The following is a 26789-nucleotide window of genomic DNA, read 5'->3' on the forward strand; positions in this document are numbered from 1 at the left end:
GGCGGCGGTGGCGGCGGCGGACCGGAAGCGGGCCCGGCAGCGCGGGAGGGGAGGCGAGTTCGAATCGGAGCGAGTGTGTAAATTCAGAGCGGGTGTGAACGGGGCGAGTGTGTAAATGTGAGTGTGTGAACGGAGCTGTGGCAGTGCTCACCGACTCCGGAAAGGAGTCACCTTGAAAGTGTGTAACCCTCTAATCGCCCCCCCCCCCCCCAACCTTCCAGGCAGCAACAACAACAACTTGCATTTACGTAGCACCTCTCACTTAATAAGACATCCCAAGGTGCTTCATAGGAATATTGACCCCACCCCCCCCCCCCATCCCGAGCCACCTAAGGAGATATTAGGGACCAAGTGACCCAAAGCTCCCTCAGAGAGGCCGAGAGGGGAGAGGTTTAGGGAGGGAATTCCAGAACTTGGGGCCTGGGCAGCTAAAGGCACGGCCGCCAATGATGGAGCGATGGAAACCGGCGTGGGGGGGGGGGGGCGGTTGCTCTGCTCAAGAGACCAGAATGGTTGGAGCTCAGAGGGTTGTGGGGCTGGAGGGGATTACTGAGATGCAGGGGAGGGAGCTGGCAGAGGAGATGGGGGGGAGAGGAGGAGATGGTGGGATTTGAAAACAAGGTGGAGAATTTTGAAGTCAAGATGCTGCTTCCCAGACTGCTTCACCGCGATGCTGACTGCAGGACACTCTTCCTAGACTGCTTCACCGTGATGCTGACTGCAGGACATTTCCCAGACTGCTTCACCGCGATGCTGACTGCAGGACACTCTTCCCAGACTGCTTCACCGCGATGCTGACTGCAGGACACTCTTCCTAGACTGCTTCACCGTGATGCTGACTGCAGGACATTTCCCAGACTGCTTCACCACAATGCTGACTGCAGGACATTTCCCAGACTGCTTCACCGCGATGCTTTCTACAGGACACTCTTCCCAGACTGCTTCACCACGATGCTGACTGCAGGACACTCTTCCTAGACTGCTTCACCACAATGCTGACTGCAGGACATTTCCCAGACTGCTTCACCGCGATGCTTTCTGCAGGACACTCTTCCCAGACTGCTTCACCGCGATGCTTTCTACAGGACACTCTTCCCAGACTGCTTCACCACGATGCTGACTGCAGGACACTCTTCCCAGACTGCTTCACCGCGATGCTGACTGCAGGACACTCTTCCCAGACTGCTTCACCGCGATGCTGACTGTAGGACACTCTTCCCAGACTGCTTCACCGCGATGCTGACTGCAGGCACTCTTCCCAGACTGCTTCACCGCAGTGTTGACTGCAGGACACTCTTCCCAGGAAACACAGAGACATGACTGAGAGAGAGGCAGGATTGGCCGCTCAATAATCCAGGATATAGGGTCTTCAGGCGAGACAGTGAAGGAGATAAAAGAGGAGGGGGCATCGCAATATTGATCAAGGTATCAATCAGCAGTAAGGAGGGATGATATCTTAGAAGGCTCCTCAAATGAAGCCATATGGGTAGAACTTAAAAACTAAAAAGGAGCAATCACATTGCTGGGAGTGTGCTATAAACCCCCAAAACAGTCAGAGAGAAATAGAAGAGCAGATATATAGGCAAATTTCAGAAAAGTGTAAAAATAATAGGGTGGTAATAGTGGGGGATTTCAACTTCCCCAACATTAACTGGGTTAGTCATAGTGTGATAGGTTTAAAGGGAGCAGAATTCTTAAAATGTATCCAGGAGAGCTTTTTAAGCCAATCCGAAGGAGGTCCTACAAGAGAGGGGGCAGTCCTGGACTTAACTTTCGGGAATGAAGCCGGGCAAGTGGCAGAGGTATCAGTGGGGGAGCATTTTGCAGATAGTGATCATAATTCCGTTAGATTCAGGGTTGTTATGGAGAAGGACAAGGATGGGCCAGAAATCAGAGTTCTAAATTGGGTGAAGGCCAATTTTAATAAGATCAGATATGATTTGGCCAGTGTGGACTGGGAGCAGCTACTTTTAGGTAAATCTGCATCAGAGCAGTGGGACTCATTCAAGAAGGAAATAGTGAGAGTTCAGGACCAACATATTCCAGTAAAGATAAAGGATGGGATCACAAATCCAGGGAACCCTGGATGTCGAGGGATATACAGGGTTGGATAAAGAGGAAAAGGGAGGCTTATGGAAAATACTGAGGGCTCAAAACAGCGGAAGCCCTTGAGGAGTATAGAATGTGTAGGGGGGAACTTAAAAAGGAAATTAGGAGAGCAAAAAGGAGATATGAGAAAACATTGGCAGGTAAAATAAAGGAAAATCCAAAGTTATTTTACAAGTACATTATGAGTAAGAGGATAACTAGGGAAAGAGTAGGGCCCATTAAGGGCCATAGTGGTAATTTGTGTGTGGAGCCGGAAGATGTAGGTAGGGTTCTAAATGAATACTTTGTGTCGATGTTCACAAGTGAGAGGGACGAAGTGGGTATGGAAATCAGGCAGAAGGACTGTGATATAATTAAAGAAATTGGCATAGAAAGGGATGAGGTTCTAAGTGGTCTGGCAGGCTTAAAAGTAGATAAATGTCCAGGCCTGGATGAAATGTATCCCAGGCTGTTGAATGAAGCAAGGGAGGAAATAACAGGGGCGCTGGCAATAATTTTCAATACCTCTTTGGCCACAGGAGAGGTGCCAGAGGACTGGAGGACAGCTAATGTGGTACCATTATTCAAGAAGGGATAAACCAGGGAACTACAGGCCAGTCAGTCTAACCTCAGTGGTGGGGAAACTATAGGAAGCAATTCTGAGGGATAGAATTAATCTACACTTGGAGAGGCAGGGATTAATCAAGGACAGTCAGCATGGTTTTGTTAAGGGGAGGTCATATCTGACCAGTTTGATTGAATGTTTCAAAGAGGTGACCAGTTGTGTAGATGAGGGCAATGCATTTGACATAGTCTACTTGGACTTCAGCAAAGCTTTTGATAAGGTCCCACATGCGAGACTGATAATGAAGGTCAGAGCCCATGGGATCCAAGGCAATTTGACAATTTGGATCTAGAATTGGCTGAGTGGCAGGAAGCAGAGGGTGATGGTCGAGTGGTGTTTTTGTGACTGGATGCCTGTGTCCCGTGGGGTTCCACAGGGATCGGTGTTGGATCCTTTGCTGCTTGTGGTATATATAAACGATTTAGACTTGAAGGAGCGTTGATCAGTAAGTTCACAGATGACATGAAAATTGATGGGGTGCTAAATAGTGAGGAGGATAGCCTTAGATTACAGGAGGATATAGATGGGCTGATCAGATGGGCTGATCAGTGGTAAATAGAATTTAATCTGGATAAGCGTGAGGTGATGCACTTGGGCAGGACAAACAAGGCACGGGAATACACGATGAATGGTAGGACCCTGGGAAGTACCAAAGATCAGAGAGACCTTGGTGAGCACTTCCACCGGTCCCTTAAGGTAGTGGGACAGGTAGATAAGGTGGTTAAGAAGGCATATGGGATATTTGCCTTTATTAACCGAGGCATAGAATATAAGAGCAGGGAGGTTATGCTGGAACTGTATAAAACGCTGGTTAGGCCTCAGCCAGAGTATTGCGTGCAGTTCTGGAATCCACATTATACGAAGGATGTGATTGCACTAGAGAGAGTGCAGAGGAGATTTACCAGGATGTTGCCTGGGCTGGAGAGTTTCAGTTATGAGGAGGGATTGGATAGACTGGGGTTATTTTCCCTGGAGCAGAGGAGATTGAGGGGGGACACGATTGAGGTGTATAAAATTATGAGGGGCATAGATAGGGTAGACAGGAAGGAACTTTTCCCCTTGGTGGAGGGATCAATAACCAAGGGGCATAGATTTAAGGTAAGGGGCAGGAAGTTTAGAGGGGATGTGAGGAAGAATTTTTTCACCAAGAGGGTGGTGGGAATCTGGAACTCACTGTCTGAAAGGGTGGTAGAGGCGGAAACCCTCATAACATTTAAGAAGTATTTGGATGTGCACTTGCGATGCCAGGGCATACAAGGCTGTGGGCCTAGTGCTGGAAAATGGGATTAGAGTAGTTAGGTACTTGTTTGACTGGCACAGACTCAATGGGCCGAAGGGCCTTTTTCTGTGCTGTAGACCTCTATGACTCTATGACTGTCTGTCCTTCCTCTCCTGGCTTCAATGTGAAGATCTTCCACTGCATCCTGTACCCTTCCTCCATTCTAGGTGCCTTGACTCAACCTGCAAAGCACAGTGTCTGTTGCTTTCCAGTGAGACCACATGGTGCTTAAGCCAAAGGCTGGGGATTATTTGAGGGCAGTAATCAGCACTCAGGATTGATGCAAGTGATCAGGAGCTTTTTCAGTATCATAAACACACATGGCTAATCCCTATAACTACAGACTCTTGCGTTCGCGGCTGGGTTTCATTGTAGCTGAGTTTTAGTTGTTGTATTCTGTCTCCTGTAGATCTCGCTGCTCACGCTATGTACCCCGGGCACTAGTGAACTGGTGAAAGATGCCGTTTTCGGACTTTGTTTTGGCCCTGAAGGACAACCCATACTTTGGGGCTGGTTTTGGGCTGGTTGGGGTGGGCACAGCGCTGGCGCTTGCTCGCAAGGGGGCACAGTTCGGGATGGTTGCTTTCAGGAGGCATTGTATGATCACGCTGGAGGTGACCAGTCGAGACAAGAGCTACCACTGGCTGCTCAACTGGATCACGCACCACGCCAAACGGACGCAGCATCTCAGTGTCGAGACATCCTACCTCCAGCACGAGAGCGGCAGGATCAGTACAACCTTCGACTTTGTTCCCAGTCCAGGAAACCACTTCATCTGGTGAGTAAGACCACATATGCTCTCTTCACCACTGGGATATGGAACTCAGTCTAGCCCACAGTTCTCTGGCTGAAAGACCCCCCTCAGTCTGAGTCCTATAGGAAATGCCTGCCAGCCTTATCAATCCATATTAACGAGCACTGGCACTCAGAGTGACACAGGATGGCCAGTGTGGAAAATAACACTTGTAGGAGTAAGGGAGTAGGCCTATTGGCCCCTCAAGTCTGCTGTTTTATTGAATAAGATCAATGGCTGACCTTCTACATCAAGTTCACCTTCCCACACTATCACCATATCCCATCGACCCCCTCAGTGCCCAAAAACAATCAAACTGAGTCTTAAATATACTCAAAAACTGAGCACAGCTCTCTTGGATAGAGAATTTCAAAGCTTCATGATCATCATCAGTTACTCTGTATCTAACGCCATGCTGTACCTGCCCTGGGAGTGTTTGATGGGGACAGTGTAGAGGAGCTTTACTCTGTATCTAACCCCGTGCTGTACCTGTCCTGGGAGTGTTTGATGGGGACAGTGTAGAGGGAACTTTACTCTGTATCTAACGCCATGCTGTACCTGCCCTGGGAGTGTTTGATGGGGACAGTGTAGATGGAGCTTTACTCTGTATCTAAACCCGTGCTGTACCTGTCCTGGGAGTGTTTGATGGGGACAGTGTAGAGGGAGCTTTACTCTGTATCTAACCCCATGCTGTACCTGTCCTGGGAGTGTTTGATGAGGACAGTGTAGAGGGAGCTTTACTCTGTATCTAACCCCATGCTGTACCTGTCCTGGGAGTGTTTGATGGGGACAGTGTGGAGGGAGCTTTACTCTGTATCTAACCCCGTGCTGTACCTGTCCTGGGAATGTTTGATGGGGACGGTGTGGAGGGAGCTTTACTCTGCTTTCACGAGATAAAAACAGGAAATGCTGAGCAGACCAGTCAGCATCTGTGGAGAGAAACAGAGTTAATGTTTCAGGTTGATGAGCTTTGATCAGAGCTATAGAAAGATAGAGGAGAGGATTCGCTCTGTTTGAAGCCAGAGTGAAGCAGGAATCTGCCCTCACGGACGGTCAGCATCTTCCCCCCATGTCAGCTCCTGCTGGAGATTCCCGTTCTGGGACTGAACTCTTATCCCAGTGTTTGGAAACCATGACTCAGAATTGTACTGTTTCGGAAGGCGTTGGAATTCTGGGCATTCACAATATGCTGCTTTTGCACAGGTACAACAGCAAATGGCTTCGGGTGGAGAGAAACCGGGAGAAGCAGATGATTGATCTGCACACGGGCACCCCGTGGGAGACAGTCACCCTCACTTCGCTGGGAAGCAACCGCCAGCTCTTCTTTGATATCCTGAGGGAAGGTACGTGTTCCTTTTATAACTTCACACCTTTCTCTTTTTCAGCGAGTTTTCTCCCCTCAATTCCTGAAGGTGTCATGACACCCCCTCACTCACCACCAACTTGTCCCTCAGAGACTCCGTGTGGGCACTGATCTCGAGATCTACCATAGATAGTGGAGTATAAACCGACCTTTGAAACTTTGAAAAATCCTTCATAGGATGGGGGGTCGGCGTTTAAATCGAGTATTAAATGCATCAAGCCAAGCAGCAACAAGGAACGTAAATACTCAGAATGGGAGGCACTGAATAACTCTGTACCCCTTACACTGAAAAACTGTGTACCCCTTACACTGAAAAACTGTGTACCCCTTACACTGAAAAACTGTGTACCCCTTACGCTGAAAAACTGTGTACCCCTTACGCTGAAAAACTGTGTACCCCTTACGCTGAAAAACTGTGTACCCCTTACACTGAAAAACTGTGTGCCCCTTACACTGAAAAACTGTGTGCCCCTTACGCTGAAAAACTGTGTGCCCCTTACGCTGCAACACTGTGTGCCCCTTACGCTGAAAAACTGTGCGCCCCTTACGCTGACAAACTGTGCGCCCCTTGCACTGACAAACTGTGCGCCCCTTACACTGACAAACTGTGCGCCCCTTACACTGACAAACTGTGCGCCCCTTACACTGCAAAACTGTGCGCCCCTTACACTGCAAAACTGTGCGCCCCTTACACTGCAAAACTGTGCGCCCCTTACACTGCAAAACTGTGCGCCCCTTACACTGCAAAACTGTGCGCCCCATACATTGCAAAACTGTGCGTCCCTTACACTGCAAAACTGTGCGTCCCTGACACTGCAACACTGTGCGCCCCTGACACTGCAACACTGTGCGCCCCTGACACTGCAACACTGTGCGCCCCTGACACTGCAACACAGTGCGCCCCTTACACTGCAACACTGTGCGCCCCTTACACTGCAAAACTGTGCGCCCCATACACTGCAACACTGTGCGCCCCTTACACTGCAAAACTGTGCGCCCCTTACACTGCAACACTGTGCGCCCCTTACAGTGCAAAACTGTGCGCCCCATACACTGCAAAACTGTGCGTCCCTTACACTGCAAAACTGTGCGCCCCTGACACTGCAACACTGTGCGCCCCTGACACTGCAACACTGTGCGCCCCTGACACTGCAACACTGTGCGCCCCTTACACTGCAACACTGTGCGCCCCTTACACTGCAACACTGTGCACCCCTTACACTGCAACACTGTGCGCCCCTTACACTGCAACACTGTGCGCCCCTTACACTGCAACACTGTGCGCCCCTTACACTGCAACACTGTGCGCCCCTTACACTGCAACACTGTGCGCCCCTTACACTGCAAAACTGTGCGCCCCTTACACTGCAAGACTGTGCGCCCCTGACACTGCAACACTGTGCGCCCCTTGCACTGCAAAACTGTGCGCCCCTTGCACTGCAAAACTGTGCGCCCCTTGCACTGCAACACTGTGCGCCCCTTGCACTGCACCACTGTGCGCCCCTTGCACTGCAACACTGTGCGCCCCTTGCACTGCAACACTGTGCGCCCCTTGCACTGCAACACTGTGCGCCCCTTGCACTGCACCACTGTGCGCCCCTTGCACTGCAACACTGTGCGCCCCTTGCACTGCACCACTGTGCGCCCCTTGCACTGCAACACTGTGCGCCCCTTGCACTGCAAAACTGTGCGCCCCTTGCACTGCAACACTGTGCGCCCCTTGCACTGCAAAACTGTGCGCCTCTTGCACTGCAACACTGTGCGCCCCTTGCACTGCAAAACTGTGCGCCCCTTGCACTGCAAAACTGTGCGCCTCTTGCACTGCAAAACTGTGCGCCCCTTGCACTGCAAGACTGTGCGCCCCTTGCACTGCAAAACTGTGCGCCCCTGGCACTGCAACACTGTGCGCCCCTTGCACTGCAAACCTGTGCGCCCCTTGCACTGCAAACCTGTGCGCCCCTGGCACTGCAAGACTGTGCGCCCCTTGCACTGCAAGACTGTGCGCCCCTTGCACTGCAAGACTGTGCGCCCCTGGCACTGCAAGACTGTGCGCCCCTTGCACTGCAAGACTGTGCGCCCCTTGCACTGCAAGACTGTGCGCCCCTGGCACTGCAAGACTGTGCGCCCCTTGCACTGCAGGACTGTGCGCCCCTTGCACTGCAAGACTGTGCGCCCCTGGCACTGCAAGACTGTGCGCCCCTGGCACTGCAAGACTGTGCGCCCCTGGCACTGCAAGACTGTGCGCCCCTTGCACTGCAAGACTGTGCGCCCCTTGCACTGCAAGACTGTGCGCCCCTGGCACTGCAAGACTGTGCGCCCCTTGCACTGCAAGACTGTGCGCCCCTTGCACTGCAAGACTGTGCGCCCCTGGCACTGCAAGACTGTGCGCCCCTTGCACTGCAAGACTGTGCGCCCCTTGCACTGCAAGACTGTGCGCCCCTGGCACTGCAAGACTGTGCGCCCCTGGCACTGCAAGACTGTGCGCCCCTTGCACTGCAAGACTGTGCGCCCCTTGCACTGCAAGACTGTGCGCCCCTGGCACTGCAAGACTGTGCGCCCCTTGCACTGCAAGACTGTGCGCCCCTTGCACTGCAAGACTGTGCGCCCCTTGCACTGCAAGACTGTGCGCCCCTTGCACTGCAAGACTGTGCGCCCCTTGCACTGCAAGACTGTGCGCCCCTTGCACTGCAAGACTGTGCGCCCCTTGCACTGCAAGACTGTGCGCCCCTTGCACTGCAAGACTGTGCGCCCCTTGCACTGCAAGACTGTGCGCCCCTTGCACTGCAAGACTGTGCGCCCCTTGCACTGCAAGACTGTGCGCCCCTTGCACTGCAAGACTGTGCGCCCCTTGCACTGCAAGACTGTGCGCCCCTTGCACTGCAAGACTGTGCGCCCCCTTGCACTGCAAGACTGTGCGCCCCTTGCACTGCAAGACTGTGCGCCCCTTGCACTGCAAGACTGTGCGCCCCTTGCACTGCAAGACTGTGCGCCCCTTGCACTGCAAGACTGTGCGCCCCTTGCACTGCAAGACTGTGCGCCCCTTGCACTGCAAGACTGTGCGCCCCTTGCACTGCAAGACTGTGCGCCCCTTGCACTGCAAGACTGTGCGCCCCTTGCACTGCAAGACTGTGCGCCCCTTGCACTGCAAGACTGTGCGCCCCTTGCACTGCAAGACTGTGCGCCCCTTGCACTGCAAGACTGTGCGCCCCTTGCACTGCAAGACTGTGCGCCCCTTGCACTGCAAGACTGTGCGCCCCTTGCACTGCAAGACTGTGCGCCCCTTGCACTGCAAGACTGTGCGCCCCTTGCACTGCAAGACTGTGCGCCCCTTGCACTGCAAGACTGTGCGCCCCTTGCACTGCAAGACTGTGCGCCCCTTGCACTGCAAGACTGTGCGCCCCTTGCACTGCAAGACTGTGCGCCCCTTGCACTGCAAGACTGTGCGCCCCTTGCACTGCAAGACTGTGCGCCCCTTGCACTGCAAGACTGTGCGCCCCTTGCACTGCAAGACTGTGCGCCCCTTGCACTGCAAGACTGTGCGCCCCTTGCACTGCAAGACTGTGCGCCCCTTGCACTGCAAGACTGTGCGCCCCTTGCACTGCAAGACTGTGCGCCCCTTGCACTGCAAGACTGTGCGCCCCTTGCACTGCAAGACTGTGCGCCCCTTGCACTGCAAGACTGTGCGCCCCTTGCACTGCAAGACTGTGCGCCCCTTGCACTGCAAGACTGTGCGCCCCTTGCACTGCAAGACTGTGCGCCCCTTGCACTGCAAGACTGTGCGCCCCTTGCACTGCAAGACTGTGCGCCCCTTGCACTGCAAGACTGTGCGCCCCTTGCACTGCAAGACTGTGCGCCCCTTGCACTGCAAGACTGTGCGCCCCTTGCACTGCAAGACTGTGCGCCCCTTGCACTGCAAGACTGTGCGCCCCTTGCACTGCAAGACTGTGCGCCCCTTGCACTGCAAGACTGTGCGCCCCTTGCACTGCAAGACTGTGCGCCCCTTGCACTGCAAGACTGTGCGCCCCTTGCACTGCAAGACTGTGCGCCCCTTGCACTGCAAGACTGTGCGCCCCTTGCACTGCAAGACTGTGCGCCCCTTGCACTGCAAGACTGTGCGCCCCTTGCACTGCAAGACTGTGCGCCCCTTGCACTGCAAGACTGTGCGCCCCTTGCACTGCAAGACTGTGCGCCCCTTGCACTGCAAGACTGTGCGCCCCTTGCACTGCAAGACTGTGCGCCCCTTGCACTGCAAGACTGTGCGCCCCTTGCACTGCAAGACTGTGCGCCCCTTGCACTGCAAGACTGTGCGCCCCTTGCACTGCAAGACTGTGCGCCCCTTGCACTGCAAGACTGTGCGCCCCTTGCACTGCAAGACTGTGCGCCCCTTGCACTGCAAGACTGTGCGCCCCTTGCACTGCAAGACTGTGCGCCCCTTGCACTGCAAGACTGTGCGCCCCTTGCACTGCAAGACTGTGCGCCCCTTGCACTGCAAGACTGTGCGCCCCTTGCACTGCAAGACTGTGCGCCCCTTGCACTGCAAGACTGTGCGCCCCTTGCACTGCAAGACTGTGCGCCCCTTGCACTGCAAGACTGTGCGCCCCTTGCACTGCAAGACTGTGCGCCCCTTGCACTGCAAGACTGTGCGCCCCTTGCACTGCAAGACTGTGCGCCCCTTGCACTGCAAGACTGTGCGCCCCTTGCACTGCAAGACTGTGCGCCCCTTGCACTGCAAGACTGTGCGCCCCTTGCACTGCAAGACTGTGCGCCCCTTGCACTGCAAGACTGTGCGCCCCTTGCACTGCAAGACTGTGCGCCCCTTGCACTGCAAGACTGTGCGCCCCTTGCACTGCAAGACTGTGCGCCCCTTGCACTGCAAGACTGTGCGCCCCTTGCACTGCAAGACTGTGCGCCCCTTGCACTGCAAGACTGTGCGCCCCTTGCACTGCAAGACTGTGCGCCCCTTGCACTGCAAGACTGTGCGCCCCTTGCACTGCAAGACTGTGCGCCCCTTGCACTGCAAGACTGTGCGCCCCTTGCACTGCAAGACTGTGCGCCCCTTGCACTGCAAGACTGTGCGCCCCTTGCACTGCAAGACTGTGCGCCCCTTGCACTGCAAGACTGTGCGCCCCTTGCACTGCAAGACTGTGCGCCCCTTGCACTGCAAGACTGTGCGCCCCTGGCACTGCAAGACTGTGCGCCCCTGGCACTGCAAGACTGTGCGCCCCTGGCACTGCAAGACTGTGCGCCCCTGGCACTGCAAGACTGTGCGCCCCTGGCACTGCAAGACTGAGCGCCCCTGGCACTGCAAGACTGAGCGCCCCTGGCACTGCAAGACTGAGCGCCCCTGGCACTGCAAGACTGTGCGCCCCTGGCACTGCAACACTGTGCGCCCCTTGCACTGCAACACTGTGCGCCCCTTGCACTGCAAAACCGTGCGCCCCTTACACTGCAAAACTGTATACCTCTTACATGGGAAGATGGCAAAGGTGAACTCTACGCTTTTTCGGGAGGAGGAATATTTTCAGTGTTTTATTTGATAAATACAATTTGTTCTGATGCCTTACAACAGACTTCTGTGGTGGAATAAAATCAGTCACTTTCTGCCTGTCTAATTGCACCCAGCAAAGGAAGGAAGAGATGTACCAAACATACATTAAATTCTACTGCAAAGACTCAATCACTATCCTCCCTCTCAATCACACTCTACCAATAGAAAAAGAAACATCAGAGACTATCAAACTGTGTTTGACCAATTGCACATGTAACTCCATAAAAATTGACGGTTCTGCTTTCAGATCAATTCAAATGGTGCACATACGGTTAACGTAAAAACTCTTTGTTTATTAATGCAGCTCATTAGACATACACTGAAATCCAACTCCAATCGCCTTTAAGGTGCTTTTACTGTCCATCAGTGTCTCTGCCTCCAGTTTCAGCAAATAACAAGATACCCACAAAAGCCACAGCAGGTTCCAGCCATCCCCGGAGCTGAGGTGATAAAATGTACACACGTCACCCACGGATCTTCGTCCATTGGACAGTTTCACAATTTGCATAAAGCAATAAAAAAATAACCAGGAGGAAAAATTTAAAATTAGCTTTATTGTAAATTTTTGACATGGTTTCAATAAATGAGTTCTTCGTAAAGTTGTAATTCACCCTGTTCCCATGTAACTATAAAGTTCAGTAATGTTTCCCCATTTGTAAAAATTGATGCTTTCGAAAGTGGTATAATCTTGGTAGACTAAGGAAATTTCTAAGCAGAAGGGGGTGGGGCGGGGGTGGGGGTGTGGTCAGAGGGGTCAACTTAAACGTGCATTTTGGCGCCTCAGAAATTGAATCGTCTAATATGCCGGGTCAACTTAAGGTGGCCAAATAAGATTTGATGACTTTTTTTTAAAGTTTATGGAATCTTTGGCTTAATAGAGGCTCGGTGTACAAAAGCAGGAAATCTATGTTATTCCTTTATAAATCACTGGTTTATAAAGCCTCTGTTGGAATATTGTGTCCAATTCTGGTCACCACAAACTTTAGGAAGGATGTCATGGCCTTGGAGAAGGTGCGGAGGAGTTTTACTAGCATGGGAGCAGCGATGAGGGTCTGCTAATGTGGAGAGACGGGGGAAGCTGGGATTGTTCTTCTTAGAGCAGAGAGGGTTATGGGGAAGTTTAACAGAGGTGTTCAGAATCACTGAGGGTTTTGATAAAGTGAGGCTCGGTAACCAGAGGAGACAAATTTAAGGTAATTGGCTAAAGAGCCAGAGGGGGAGATGAGGGTAATTGTTGCAATCTGGAGTGCACTGCCTGAAAGGGATTGGAAGCCAATTCAACAATAAGTTTCAAAAGGGAATTGGATAAATACTTGAAGAGAGAAAAATTGCAGGGCCATGGGGAGAGAGCAGAGAGTAGGTTTCTTTTATTCTTTCACAGGATGTGGGTGTCGCTGACAAGGCCAGCATTTGTTGCCCATCCTTAATTGCCCTTGAACTGAGTGGCTTGCTGGGCCATTTCAGAGGGCAGTTAAGAGTCAACCACATTGCTGGCCAAACCAGGTAAGGACAGCAGATTTCCCTCCCCATTAGTGAGCCTGATGGGGTTTTACGACAATCGGTGATAGTTCCATGGTCACTGAGACTAGCTTTCAATTCCAGATTTATTAATTGAATTTAAATTCCCCCAGCTGCCGTGGTGGGATTTGAACGTGTGACCCAAATCCTTAGCCTGGGCCTCTGGATTACTAGCCCATTGATATTACCACTCCACCACCATTCCCCCCGGCACACAGAGCCAGCACAAACACGAGGGGCAAAATGGCTGCGTTCTGTGCTGTAAGATTCTATAAAGAGACAGAGTGAGTAGCATGGACTGCAATTTGCTCGGTGATATCTGATAGAGAACTTTACCTGGCTGTTTTTTTTCTGTTCCCCCTCCACTCCTGAACCTCAGCAAAGGATCTGGCCCTCAAACAGCAGGAAGGGAAAACGGTGATGTACACAGCGATGGGAGCCGAGTGGCGGCTGTTTGGATTCCCTCGGCGCCGGCGACCCCTCAATTCCGTCGTGCTGGAGAAAGGAGTCTCGGAGAAAATCGTGCAAGATGTCAAAGATTTCATCGGGAATCCCAAGTGGTACACAGACCGGGGTAAGGGGCAAGAACAGCAACCTTGACCAAGTCAATGGGGCATTCATTGTCAGAATCGCCATCGCTGGCTGGATCAGCATTTATTGCCCATCCCTAATTGCCCTTGAGAAGGTGGGGGTGAGCTGCCTTCTTGAACCACTGCAGTCCATGTGGTGTAGGTACACCCACAGTGCTGTTAGAGAGGGAGTTCCAGGATTTTGACCCAGCGACAGTGAAGGAAAGGTGATATATTTCCAAGTCAGGATGGTGACTGGCTCGGAGGTGATGGTTTTCACACACAATTGCCACTCCTGTCCCTGGGAGGGAGCTGATTTTGTAGTAACCCTGGTGATTTCTTGGGTTGTGACCCCCAAGAGGGGCAGTGATGATACTCAGTAATTTTAAAATGAAATGGAAGCTTTTCTGTGGTCAGTGTATTCCACTCGACAGAGCATCCGGGCATGTGGACTATAGTTTGAGGGTCTCTAGGCCTAAGGCGGGTTGGGGGTAGATATGTGGCTCTCTGCACAGAGGGTAGTGTGTCCATGCTGGGGGTTTTAATGTGTTACCCTGTGTAGGTTTGCAGGCAGGTGGTGTGTTGATGTTCCTGGCTTGCGTGGGCTGGGTGGGGTTGTGGTGGGAGGTGTTTTGCTGGTATTCTGTCTGCTGGGGCTCTGACACTGTACTTGGCTCCAGTCTCCTACGCTGGTGCACTGACCATTATCCCACTGGCTCTCCCCACCTCCAGTCTGTGTGGTGGAGCCAGGCTATCGCTCGAGCCATTCATTGATGATTCTGCCTCTTATGTGATGGAATGGTCTTTCTGCAGGGATTCCATATCGACGCGGGTACTTGTTGTACGGACCCCCCGGATGTGGGAAGAGCAGTTTCATGTGAGTATTTAACTGGGGCAGGAAGGTGATTGTTGTGGTACGTTCCTCTGGTTAGTGAGAGACTAAGAAAGAGAAATCGAAACAAGCGACATCAAGCTGGGTTGGTAGATTGCCAAGGCAGGAACCCCCTTCGCTCCTTTCTTTCCAAAAAACGGAGCTCATTCCTATTCTTGTTGCACCTTGCATGACCTCAGGAAGTCCTGACCTAATGTACAAGGAAGTGTAATTACTGACGCAATGTAGGAAATGCAGCAGCCAATTAGCGCAGAGCAAGATCCCACAAACAGCAATATGGTGATGACCAGCTCAGCTGTTTTTAGTGATGTTGGTTGAGGGATAAAGATTGGCTCCAGGACACTGGGGAGAACTCCACCCTGCTCTTCTCCATAATAGTGGCAGTGAGATCTTTTATGTCCACCTGAGAGGGCAGAATAGGTATTGGTTTAATGTTTTATTCAAATGACAGTGTATCCATCCAGCAATAAAAACAAAAAAACCGCGGATGCTGGAAATCCAAAACAAAAACAAAAACAGAATTACCTGGAAAAACTCAGCAGGTCTGGCAGCATCGGCGGAGAAGAAAAGAGTTGACATTTCGAAAGAGTTGAACTCTTTCTTGGACTCGAACTCAAGTTCTGTCGAAGGGTCATGAGGACTCGAAACGTCAACTCTTTTCTTCTCCGCCGATGCTGCCAAACCTGCTGAGTTTTTCCAGGTAATTCTGTTTTTGTTTTTGTTATCCATCCAGCACTCTCCTAGTATGGCCCCTCCCCAACAATGCAGCAGTCTCTCATTACAGCCCCTCCAACAATGCAGCAGTCTCTCATTACAGCCCCTCCAACAATGCAGCAGTCTCTCAGTACAGCCCCTCCAACAATGCAGCAGTCTCTCAGTACAGCCCCTCCAACAATGCAGCAGTCTCTCATTACAGCCCCTCCAACAATGCAGCAGTCTCTCATTACAGCCCCTCCAACAATGCAGCAGTCTCTCAGTGCAGCCCCTCCAACAATGCAGCAGTCTCTCAGTCAGCCCCTCCAACAATGCAGCAGTCTCTCAGTGCGGCCCTCCAACAATGCAGCAGTCTCTCAGTCTGCCGCTCCAACAATGCAGCAGTCTCTCATTACAGCCCCTCCAACAATGCAGCAGTCTCTCATTACGGCCCCTCCAACAATGCAGCAGTCTCTTATAAAGGCCCCTCCAACAATGCAGCAGTCTCTCAGTATAGCCCCTCCAACAATGCAGCAGTCTCTCAGTATAGCCCCTCCAACAATGCAGCAGTCTCTCAGTCAGCCCCTCCAACAATGCAGCAGTCTTTCAGTACAGCCCCTCCAACAATTCAGCAGTCTCTCATTTCAGCCCCTCCAACAATGCAGCAGTCTCTCATTACAGCCCCTCCAACAATGCAGCAGTCTCCCAGTACAGCCCCTCCAACAATGCAGCAGTCTCTCAGTACAGCCTCTCCAACAATGCAGCAGTCTCTTAGTACGGCCCCTCCAACAATGCAGCAGTCTCTCATTACAGCCCCTCCAACAATGCAGCAGTCTCTCATTACAGCCTCTCCAACAATGCAGCAGTCTCTTAGTACGGCCCCTCCAACAATGCAGCAGTCTCTCATTACAACCCCTCCAACAGTGCAGCAGTCTCTCATTACAGCCCCTCCAACAATGCAGCAGTCTCTCATTACAGCCTCTCCAACAATTCAGCAGTCTCTCATTACAGCCCCTCCAACAATGCAGCAGTCTCTCATTACAACCCCTCCAACAATGCAGCAGTCTCTCATTACAGCCCCTCCAACAATGCAGCAGTCTCTCAGTACAGCCCCTCCAACAATGCAGCAGTCTCTCATTACAACCCCTCCAACAATGCAGCAGTCTCTCAGTACAGCCCCTCCAACAATGCAGCAGTCTCTCAGCTCAGCCTCTCCAACAATGCAGCAGTCTCTCAGTACAGTCCCTCCAACAATGCAGCAGTCTCTCAGTACAGCCCCTCCAACAATGCAGCAGTCTCTCAGTACAGTCCCTCCAACAATGCAGCAGTCTCTCATTACAGCCCCTCCAACAATGCAGCAGTCACTCATTACAACCCCTCCAACAATGCAGCAGTCTCTCATTACAGCCCCTCCAACAATGCCTCAGTCTCTCAGTATATACAGAGAGTGTCAGCCTAGATTGGAGCATGAACCCAAACTCTTCTGATTCATAAGACCATAAGACATAGGAGCAGAAATTAGGCCATTCAGCCCATCGGGTCTGCTGCGCCATTCAATCATGGCTGATAAGTTTCTCAACCCCATTCTCCCGCCTTCTCCCCGTAACCTTTGATCCCCTTACCAATCAAGAACCTGTCTATCTCGGTCTTAAATACACTCAATGACCTGGCCTCCACAGCCTTCTGTGGCAATGAATTCCATAGATTCACCACTCTCTGGCTAAAGAAGTTTCTCTCTAGCTAAAGAATATTCAGAGGCAAAAGTGCTACCCACAGAAACATGAAGTTATTCTCCCAAAGAAAAGTAATTTGCCTTATGATGGTTTAGGGTGTGTTGTTTTGAGGATTTAAAGTTCTCTATCAGTAAGGAATTATTTCTCCATGGGCTAGTTAGTCTGATTGCAGGAATCTCTGTGCCAAGTCTGGAGTGAGATTCCTCACTGAGTGATTGTATGACCCGATCCCTTTCCCAGGACTTGATGTGTGGAAGTGGGCCTAGAATTTCTGGCACTGCATTTGTTTCCTGGTTCCATAGATTATCCAATATGCAGAGTTCTGGATAAGGTAGCCTATCATCCCATAGTCCCACCAGCATTGCCACCGTAACCTGTATTACAATTGGACCCTGTGAGTCATGGGGGGATCTGTGACCTGCCCTAGGCCTGTGTCTGACCCGGGCACACGTGGGATGACGTTGATCTTGCCGGACTGACATGTGCCTTTCTCTCCTCCCCACCCCCTCAGCACAGCGCTAGCTGGGGAGCTCGAATACAGCATCTGCCTAATGAGCCTGAGCGACAGGAGCCTGACTGACGACCGGCTCAACCACTTGCTGAGTGTGGCGCCACAGCAGAGCATCGTCCTCCTGGAGGATGTGGACGCAGCCTTCGTCAACAGAGACCTGGCAAAAGAAAGTGAGTCCACGTGCCTCACTGTCACCGCTCCACACAGCCGACTGTGCTCCTGGGGCTGTCTACAAACCTCTCTCTTTGTAAATATAATTTGTTATTGTTATACCTCCTTATGTGGCACAGTGTCAGACTTTGTTTCAAAACAGAGATAAAAACAAAAAACTGCGGATGCTGGAAATCCAAAACAAAAACAGAATTACCTGGAAAAACTCAGCAGGTCTGGCAGCATCGGCGGAGAAGAAAAGAGTTGACGTTTCGAGTCCTCATGACCCTTCCACAGAACTGAGTGAATCTTAGGAGAGGGGTGAAATATAACCTGGTTTAAGGTGGGGGGGGAGAGAAGTGGGGCTGGGTGGTGTGGTTGTAGGGACAAGCAAGCAGTGATAGGAGCAGATAATCAAAAGATGTCACAGACAAAAGGACACAGAGGTGTTGAAGGTGGTGATATTATCTAAACGAATGTGCTAATTAAGAATGGATGGCAGGGCACTCAAGGTACAGCTCTAGTGGGGGTGGGGTGGAAAGACTAGCAGGGCATAAAAGATTTAAAAATAATGGAAATATGTGCGAAAAGAAAAATCTATATAAATTATTGGAAAAAACAAAAGGAAGGGGGAAGAAACGGAAAGGGGGTGGGGATGGAGGAGAGAGTTCAAGATCTAAAGTTGTTGAATTCAATATTCAGTCCGGAAGGCTGTAAAGTCCCTAGTTGGAAGATGAGGTGCTGTTCCTCCAGTTTGCGTTGGGCTTCACTGGAACAATGCAGCAAGCCAAGGACAGACATGTGGGCAAGAGAGCAGGGTGGAGTGTTAAAATGGCAAGCGACAGGGAGGTTTGGGTCATTCTTGCAGACAGACCGCAGGTGTTCTGCAAAGCAGTCGCCCAGTTTACGTTTGGTCAGTCCCTCTACACCTCCATCCCCCACCAGGATGGTCTGAGGGCCCTTAGCTTCTTCCTCGAACAGAGGCCCGAACAATCTCCATCCACCACTACTCTCCTCCGTCTGGCTGAACTTGTTCTCACACTGAACAATTTCTCCTTTAACTCCTCTCACTTCCTCCAAATAAAAGTTATGGCTATGGGTATTCGTTACAAGCCTACCGACTCCCACAGCTACCTTGATTACAGCTCCTCACACCCGGCTTTCTGTAAAGACTCCATCCCATTCTCTCAGTTCCTTCGCCTCCGTCGCATCTGTTCCGATGATGCTACCTTCAAAAACAGTTCCTCTGACATGTCCTCCTTCTTCCTTAACCCACGGTCATTGACAGGGCCCTCAACCGTGTCTGGCCCGTCTCCCACGCATCTGCCCTCATGCCTTCTCCTCCCTCCCAGAAACATGATAGGGTCCCCCTTGTCCTCACTTATCACCCCACCAGCCTCCGCATTCAAAGGATCATCCTCCGCCATTTCCGCCAACTCCAGCATGATGCCACCACCAAACACATCTTCCCTTCAACCCCCCGGCGGCATTCCGTAGGGATCGTTCCCTCTGGGACACCCTGGTCCACTCCTCCATCACCCCTACACCTCAACCCCCTCCTATGGCACCACCCCATGCCCACGCAAAAGATGCAACACCTGCCCCTTCACTTCCTCTCTCCTCACCGTCCAAGGGCCCAAACACTCCTTTCAAGTGAAGCAGCATTTCACTTGCATTTCCCCCAACTTAGTCTACTGCATTCGTTGCTCCCAATGTGGTTTCCTCTACATTGGAGAGACCAAACGTAAACTGGGTGACCGCTTTGCAGAACACCTGCGGTCTGTCTGCAAGAATGACCCAAACCTCCCTGTCGCTTGCCATTTTAACACTCCACCCTGCTCTCTTGCCCACATGTCTGTCCTTGGCTTGCTGCATTGTTCCAGTGAAGCCCAACGCAAACTGGAGGAACAACACCTCATCTTCCGACTAGGCACTTTACAGCCTTCCGGACTGAATATTGAATTCAACAACTTTAGGTCTTGACCTCCCTCCTCCATCCCCACCCCCTTTCTGTTTCCCCCTTCCTTTTGTTTTTTCCAATAATTTATATAGATTTTTCTTTTCCCACATATTTCCATTATTTTTAAATCTTTTATGCCCTACTAGTCTTTCCACCCCACCCCCACTAGAGCTGTACCTTGAGTGCCCTGCCATCCATTCTTAATTAGCACATTCGTTTAGATAATATCACCACCTTCAACACCTCTGTGTTCTTTTGTTTTTGTTTTTGTTTCAAAACACTCCGGTGAAGCCTCTTGAGCTGTTTCATTATGTTAATGACTGTATAAATATGAGTTGTTGTAACATTTCATAATGAATTCTCTCTCTCTCTGTTTCTCTCAATTTCGCTGTGCCTCCCTCTCTGAATGTGTCTCTCACTCGCTCTCTCTCTCTCGCACTCTCGTTCTGTCCTGGTCTCTCTCGCTCGCTCTCTCTCTCTCTCGCACTCTCGTTCTGTCCTGGTCTCTCTCGCTCGCTCTCTCTCTCTCGCACTCTCGTTCTGTCCTGGTCTCTCTCGCTCGCTCTCTCTCTCTCGCACTCTCGTTCTGTCCTGGTCTCTCTCGCTCGCTCTCTCTCTCTCGCACTCTCGTTCTGTCCTGGTCTCTCTCGCTCGCTCTCTCTCTCTCTCTCTCTGCTCTCTCTCGCCGTCCTGATCTCCCTCAGTCTCTATCTCTTGGGGTCTCTATCTCTTTCTCTTAGCCTCTTTCTTTCAGTCTCTCTGTATTGGTCTCTTTCCCTGTCTTGATCTCACTCTCCCTATTTCAGCCTCGGAGTCTTGGTTCCTCGCGCCCACTCACTCGCCCTCGATCTGTCTCTCACGCTCGGTCTCAGTCCCTCACTCTCGCACCCGGTCTTTTTCTCACTCGCTCACTGCCCCGCTTTGTCTCTTGCTCCCCCACTCCGTGTCTCGCTCCCCCACTCTGTCCCTCGCTTTCTCTCTCTTTTCACTGGAATTTGGGGTTCTCTAAAGACGTTCTGGCAAGCATCACTGAAATAGAAGCCAGATCCTGTTTTAAATGCTCTTCAACTGGTGTCCCCACCAACCCATTGGAGACCCAGCAGCCATGATTGAGGCACTGAAAGAGGGTTCTGGTCCTGGCTGGGGAGGGTACAGGTGGGACAACAATTACAGCTAAATTTGGAAGTGTAGTCACTGTTGTAGGAAATGCAGCAGCCAATTTGCGCACAGCATGTTCACACAAACAGTGATGAGATGTGATCAGATTATCTGTTTTAGTGATGTTGATTGAAGCAAGCAGCCCTGCTCTTTTTTGAATAGAGTCCAGGGGTCTTTGAGGACTCCCTGAGAGGGTAGTCAAGGCTTCAGGTGAATGTTTCACCTGAAAGGCAGCAGCTCCGACAGTGCAGCACTCCCTCTGTTTGTGTTATGTGCTGAAGTGTCTGGAGTGGAGTGTAGCTTGAACCCAGGACCGCCTGACCTTGTGCAGAATGAAAGATACTAAACACTGACTGATTTGTGATTACAGACCCCACAGTTTACCAAGGAATGGGCCGCCTGACGTTCAGCGGTTTGCTAAATGCGCTCGATGGCGTTGCATCGGCCGAGGCCAGACTGGTGTTCATGACCACAAACTACTTGGACAGGTAGGAGCCATTCTTCACTCTGCCTCATTTCTCAATCATTGGAGGAATATGGGGTAAAATTCATACGTCAAACAGCGGAAACCACTTCCTTCCTCCCCTCTCCCACAGCTGTGGAATCTCCTGGGTAGTTAAAAAAAAAATTCTTGGCCAGTAATGTAAAAATAATTATGTCAAATCCCTCTCTAACCCCTTCCGGGAATCAAATCCCGATCCAACACTTCAAGTGATCTCTATAGAGACACTTATCTTCAACATGATTGAATCTCTGTTCTGGTCAGTAGCTGCAGCAGCCAGTAACACATTCCAGAGGCTCACTGCTGTCCAGGAACAGAGAAAATACCAACACCCAGTCTAATCGACTCTTGCACAGTTTAAACTCATGGTCCCTGATCCTCTCCAACCCATCAAACTGGAATATCCATCAAAAGGCACGCAAACCCTTTCATTATTTTATAGATGGGAGCACCACCACCTGCAAGTTCCCCTCCAAGCCACTCACCATCCCAAATTGGAAATATATCGGCCGTTCCTTCACTGTCGCTGGGTCAAAATCCTGGAACTCCCTCCCTAACAGCGCCGTGGATGTACCTACACCACATGGACTGCAGCGGTTCAAGAAGGCAGCTCACCCACCACCTTCTCAAGGGGCAATTAAGGAAAAAAAAAAGATTCCTATCAGGTCACCTCTAAGTCTCTGCATCCATAAAGAGAATAGTCCCAGCTCTATAAGCCTATCTGACTAACTAAGGTTCTTTAAGCTCTGAATCATTCCCACACTGCCCTTGGAAAAGATTAAGCGATCACCTTCTGTTAAGTGGAGACCAGAATTGGGATGTAAACGATATACTTCCAACCCTGTAGTAGATGTGGAGGGGAGTGTCTCAGTGACAGCTTTCTCCCAGCATTGGGGAAGCAGGAAACAAAACTGGAACCCTCAGCGACCAGCAGTCTAAAGAGACAAATATGCTGTCAGCGGAATAAAGAGGTGACACACACTTGGAAAATACATATCTAAATGGGGTGAGGAGAAGAGACATCTGGGGGTGCAGATACATTAATCACTAAAGGCAGGCCATTTAAAAAAATATAAAATCAAAGCAGTGGGATTCATTTCTAGAGGGATTGAATTTAAAAGCTGAGAAGTTTGTTAAAGTTGTGCAGAATCTTGTTTAGACCACACTGTGAACAGTTCCAGTCTCCATTTTACACAAGGATATAGAGGCAGTGGAGAAGGTGCAAAAAAGATTAACAAGGATGATGTCAGATCTGAGGTGTTCAGTCTATTAGGAAAGGTTGAATCTTTTGAGACCCAACGCAGGCCTTTAAAATTATGATGCGGTTTGATAAGGTGAAGGTGTTTTCACTGTGGGGGTGGGGGGGAGTCCCAAGGTAGTGACCATCGTGTGACTCAGATAGGAACAGGAGGAGGCCATTCAACCCATCGAGCAGGAACAGGAGGAGGCCATTCAGGATGCAGGAGCAGAGGGACCTCAGGGTCCAAGTATACAAATCATTGAAGGTGGCAGGGCAGGTTGAGAGAGTGATTTAAAAAGCCCACAGGACCCTGGGCTTTATCAACAGGGACATGGAGTACAAAATCAAGGATGTTATAAACTTATGTAGAACACTGGTTCGGCCTCAGCTGGAGGATTGGGTCCTGTTCTGGGCGCTGCACTTTTGGAAGATGTAAAGGCATCTGAGAGGGTGCAGAAAAGATTGTGAGAATGGTTACAAGGGTGAGGACCTTCAGTTATGTGGATAGATTAGAGAAGCTGGGGCTGTTCTCGTTGGAGAAGAGATTGAGAAGAGATTTGGTTGAGGTGTCAGAATCATGAGGGATGTGGGCAGGGTACATAGGGAGAAACTGTTCCCATTGATGGAAGGATCGAGAGCCAGAGGGCAGAGATTTCTGGTATTTGGCAAAAGAAGCAATGGCTACGTTGCTTTATTACAAAAGCTTTATTACACAATGAATGGTTAGGACCTGGGGTGCACTGCCTGAAAGTGTGGTGGAGGCAGGTTCAAAAATGGCTTTCAAAAGAGGATTGAATCATTATCTGAAGGGGGACTAGACAAATTGCTCTTGCAGAGAGCCAGCACAGACATGATGGGCTGAATGGCCTCCTGTGCTGTAACAATTCTGTGGTTTAGCCCTCGTCTGTTACACAGGAGCAGAGGAAGCCATTCAGCCTGCCACACAGGAGAAAAGACCCTTCAGCCCCTCAAACCTGGTTTGCCATTGTATTAAATCACAGCTGATCTGTACCTCACCCCCTTTATCACCCTTTGCTCCATATCCCTTGCTACTAGCACACAGCAAAATATCTTATCAATCGTCACCTTTAAGCTCCAGTTGTCCCCGAGCACCCAGGGCGTTCTGGGGGAGAGTGTTCCAGGTTTCACTGAATGACCTTGCACTAAATATAGTTTATTTCCCATTGTTCTTAATTGTCCCAACAGAGGAAATAGTTTCCCTGTATGTACCCTCTTAAATCCTAGTAACATTTAAACCTCTCAGTTAGATCACCCCTCAATCTTTTAAACTCAAGCAAATAAAAGCCAGGTTATGCAAACTGTCCTAATTTAATCCTCTACGCCTAATACCGAGGCCTAATTAGGTCCTTACTGACGAAGCAAAAGATTCATTCCCCTATTCCAGCACCCAGATCTTCTCATCCTCGACTCTGTGCTCCTCCAACTCTGAAGCATCCCCAATTTTAACTGCTCCACCGTTGGTAGCTATGCCTTCTGCCTTCCCTCCCTAAACATCTCCACATTTTAAGATGCTCTTTAAACCTACTTTCTTGATCAAGCACTTGTCCTAATATCTCTTTGTAGCTGGGTGTTAAATTCTGTTTGATAACACTCCTGTATCACAGAATCTTTAACAGTGCAGAAGGAGGCCATTCGGCCCATTGAGTCTGCACTGGCTCTCTGAAAGAGCATTCCACCTAGTCCCACTCCCCTGCTTTATCCCTGTAACCCTGCACATTCTCTCTTTTCAGGTAGCAGTCGAATTCCCATTTGAAATCCTCAATTGAACCTGCCTCCACCACCCTTTCAGGAAGTTCATTCCAGACCCCAGCCACCCTTTGGGTGAAAAAATGTTTCTTCACGTCACATTTACTCCTTTTACCAATTATTTTGAATCTGTGCTCTCTAGTTCTTGATGCTGTCTTGAATGGGAACAGTTTCTCACTATTTACCCTGTCCATACCCCTCAGGATCTTAAATACCTCTAACAAGTCTCCTCTCAGCCTTTTCTCCAAGGAAAACAGTCCCAACCTCTCCAATCTATGCTCATAGCTATAGTTCTTTATCCCAGGAATTATTCTTATGAAGCTCCTCTGTACTCTCTCCAATACCTTCACATCCTTCCTCAAGTATGGCGCCCAGAACTGGATGCAGTTCTCCAGGGTGAGGCCTAACAAGTGTCTTATACAAGTTCAACATGACCTCCTTCCTCTTGTACTCTATGCCCCTATTAATAAAGCCTAAGATACTATGTCTTTTATTAACTGCTCTCTCAACATGCCCTGCCATCTTCAATGACCTATGTACATGTACACCGAGGTCCCACTGTTCTAGCACCTCCTTTAGTCGCTCCCTTTATTTTATACTGTCTCACCATCTTCTTCCTACTAAAATGAATCACCTCACACTAATCTGCATTGAACTTCATCTGCCACTTGTCTGCCCAATCCACCAACATTTCTTATGTCCTTTTGAAGCTTAAAACCATCCACATGACAGTTGACAACATTTCCCATCTTCTTATCATCTGCAAATTTTGAAATCATGCCTTACACACCACAGTCTCGGTCATTAATATATATCAGGAAGAGCAAGGATCCCAACACTGACCCCTGGCGAACTCAACTACAAACCTTCCTCCAATCTGAAAAACAACCATTTATCACTGCTCTCTGTTTCCTGTCACTCAGCCAATTTCTTATCCAAGTGCCTACTCTCCCTTTTATTCCATGACCTAGAATTTTGCTCACAAGTCTGTTGTGTGGCACTGTATCAAATGCCTTTTGAAAATCCATATACACCACATCAACAGCGTTTCCCTTTTCAACTTCTCTGTGACCTCTTCAAAAAACTCCAGCAAGTTAGTTAAACATGACTTTCCCTGGATGAATCCAAGTTGGCTTTCCTTAATCATCCTGCACTCGTCTAAGTGATTATTGATTCTAACCCATATTAAAGTTTCCAGAAGTTTCCCTGCCACTTGAATTCAAACTGACTGGCCTGTAGTTGCCAACTCTATCCTTGCACCCCTTTTTAAACAAGGGTGGAACATTCCCAGTTCTCCATTCCTCTGGCACCTCCCCTGTGTCTAAGGAAGACTGGACGTTTATCATTAGTGCCCTGGTGCCTTATCTATTTTAAGTAAATGTAGCCTTTCTGACGCCTCCTTCTGGTGTACCAGTTACCTCCTCTCACTTCAGCCTTGGTAGCAAGTTCTTCCTGTGAAGTGTCTCGGGACCTTTTTACTCCATTTAAAGATGCCACGTTAATAAAGAGTTTCGTCCCCCACGATTGCAAGTTCCGTTCGCCCTCCCTCCCAGCGGCGACATCCGATCCTCCTCAGTAACCACCGTCTCCCTGTTCTCTGTGTCTCTCCCGTAGGCTGGATCCTGCTCTGATCCGTCCGGGACGAGTGGACCACAAGCAGTTTGTCGGCTACTGCTCCCACTGGCAGCTGTCCCAGATGTTCCAGCGGTTCTACCCCCAGCAGCCGGCGGCCATGGCAGAAGTATTTGCGGAGAAAGCGTTGTCCCTGTCTGACAGGATCAGTGCTGCCCAGGTGCAGGGGCACTTCTTGCTCTATAAACTGGAAGCCCCCAAAGCCATTGAGGAAATCCAGCAGATCATCCTGTGAGAGGCCCAGAGAGGGTGAAGCTGTGTAGCTCTGGGAGAGGAAAGGGCACCAGGGTGTCCCGGCACTAAAAAAAAAACTGCACCATATTTATTAGAGTAAAACCTCGTTGTGATGCCTCTGCTCCGTGTGGGAGAAATGCTCTTGTTTATGGCCCTGAATGGATGGCTAACGTCGGCAGATAAATTGGCCTTTAATCACATGTTTCTGTTTGGAGATGTTGCTGTGTGAAAACTATTGTGTTGTCTTTGCATGCAGAACAACAAGATCGATCTGAAAAGTAATCCATCAATTACATAAATTACATAGTGCCTGTTAGCCTGCCACAGTATTAATATCGACCAGAACACCGGGGAGGCCCCCCCCCCCCCCCACCCCCCGCTCTTGAATACTGCTGAAAAGAGAGACATGCTGTTGAAGATATTTATCTTGCACTCATCAGGACAGATGCAAGAATGCCAAATTTCAGAAGGAGCAACAGTTTATACTGCATGGGAAAAAGGGCACTCATTGATTGGCAAGCCAACTCCGGTTAG

The 26789-nt window shown here is 50.3% G+C and overlaps 1 protein-coding gene across 1 annotated transcript; it reads left to right on the forward strand.

Annotated features, from left to right (window-relative positions):
* Positions 1-26453, forward strand: LOC121285043 (mitochondrial chaperone BCS1). Its single transcript, XM_041201168.1, has 8 exons — positions 1-117; positions 4402-4770; positions 5989-6128; positions 13594-13788; positions 14597-14660; positions 17613-17782; positions 21251-21368; positions 26004-26453. Exons 2-8 carry the CDS (start codon positions 4451-4453, stop codon positions 26254-26256), a joined length of 1260 nt encoding a protein of 419 aa, XP_041057102.1. The 5' UTR covers positions 1-117; positions 4402-4450; the 3' UTR covers positions 26257-26453.
* The last annotated feature ends 336 nt before the right edge of the window (positions 26454-26789 follow it).

The sequence above is a fragment of the Carcharodon carcharias genome, chromosome 12 (assembly GCF_017639515.1).
Source record: "Carcharodon carcharias isolate sCarCar2 chromosome 12, sCarCar2.pri, whole genome shotgun sequence".
Classification (NCBI taxonomy): Eukaryota; Metazoa; Chordata; class Chondrichthyes; order Lamniformes; family Lamnidae; genus Carcharodon; species Carcharodon carcharias.

Coding starts and splice junctions, on each gene's coding strand:
- LOC121285043 (XM_041201168.1), top strand. CDS start 4,451: ATGCCGTTTTCGGACTTTGTTTTGGCCCTGAAGGACAACCCATACTTT. Junction 13,789..14,596: donor CAAGTGGTACACAGACCGGG/GTAAGGGGCAAG, acceptor GTCTTTCTGCAG/GGATTCCATATCGACGCGGG. Junction 14,661..17,612: donor TGTGGGAAGAGCAGTTTCAT/GTGAGTATTTAA, acceptor CCACCCCCTCAG/CACAGCGCTAGCTGGGGAGC.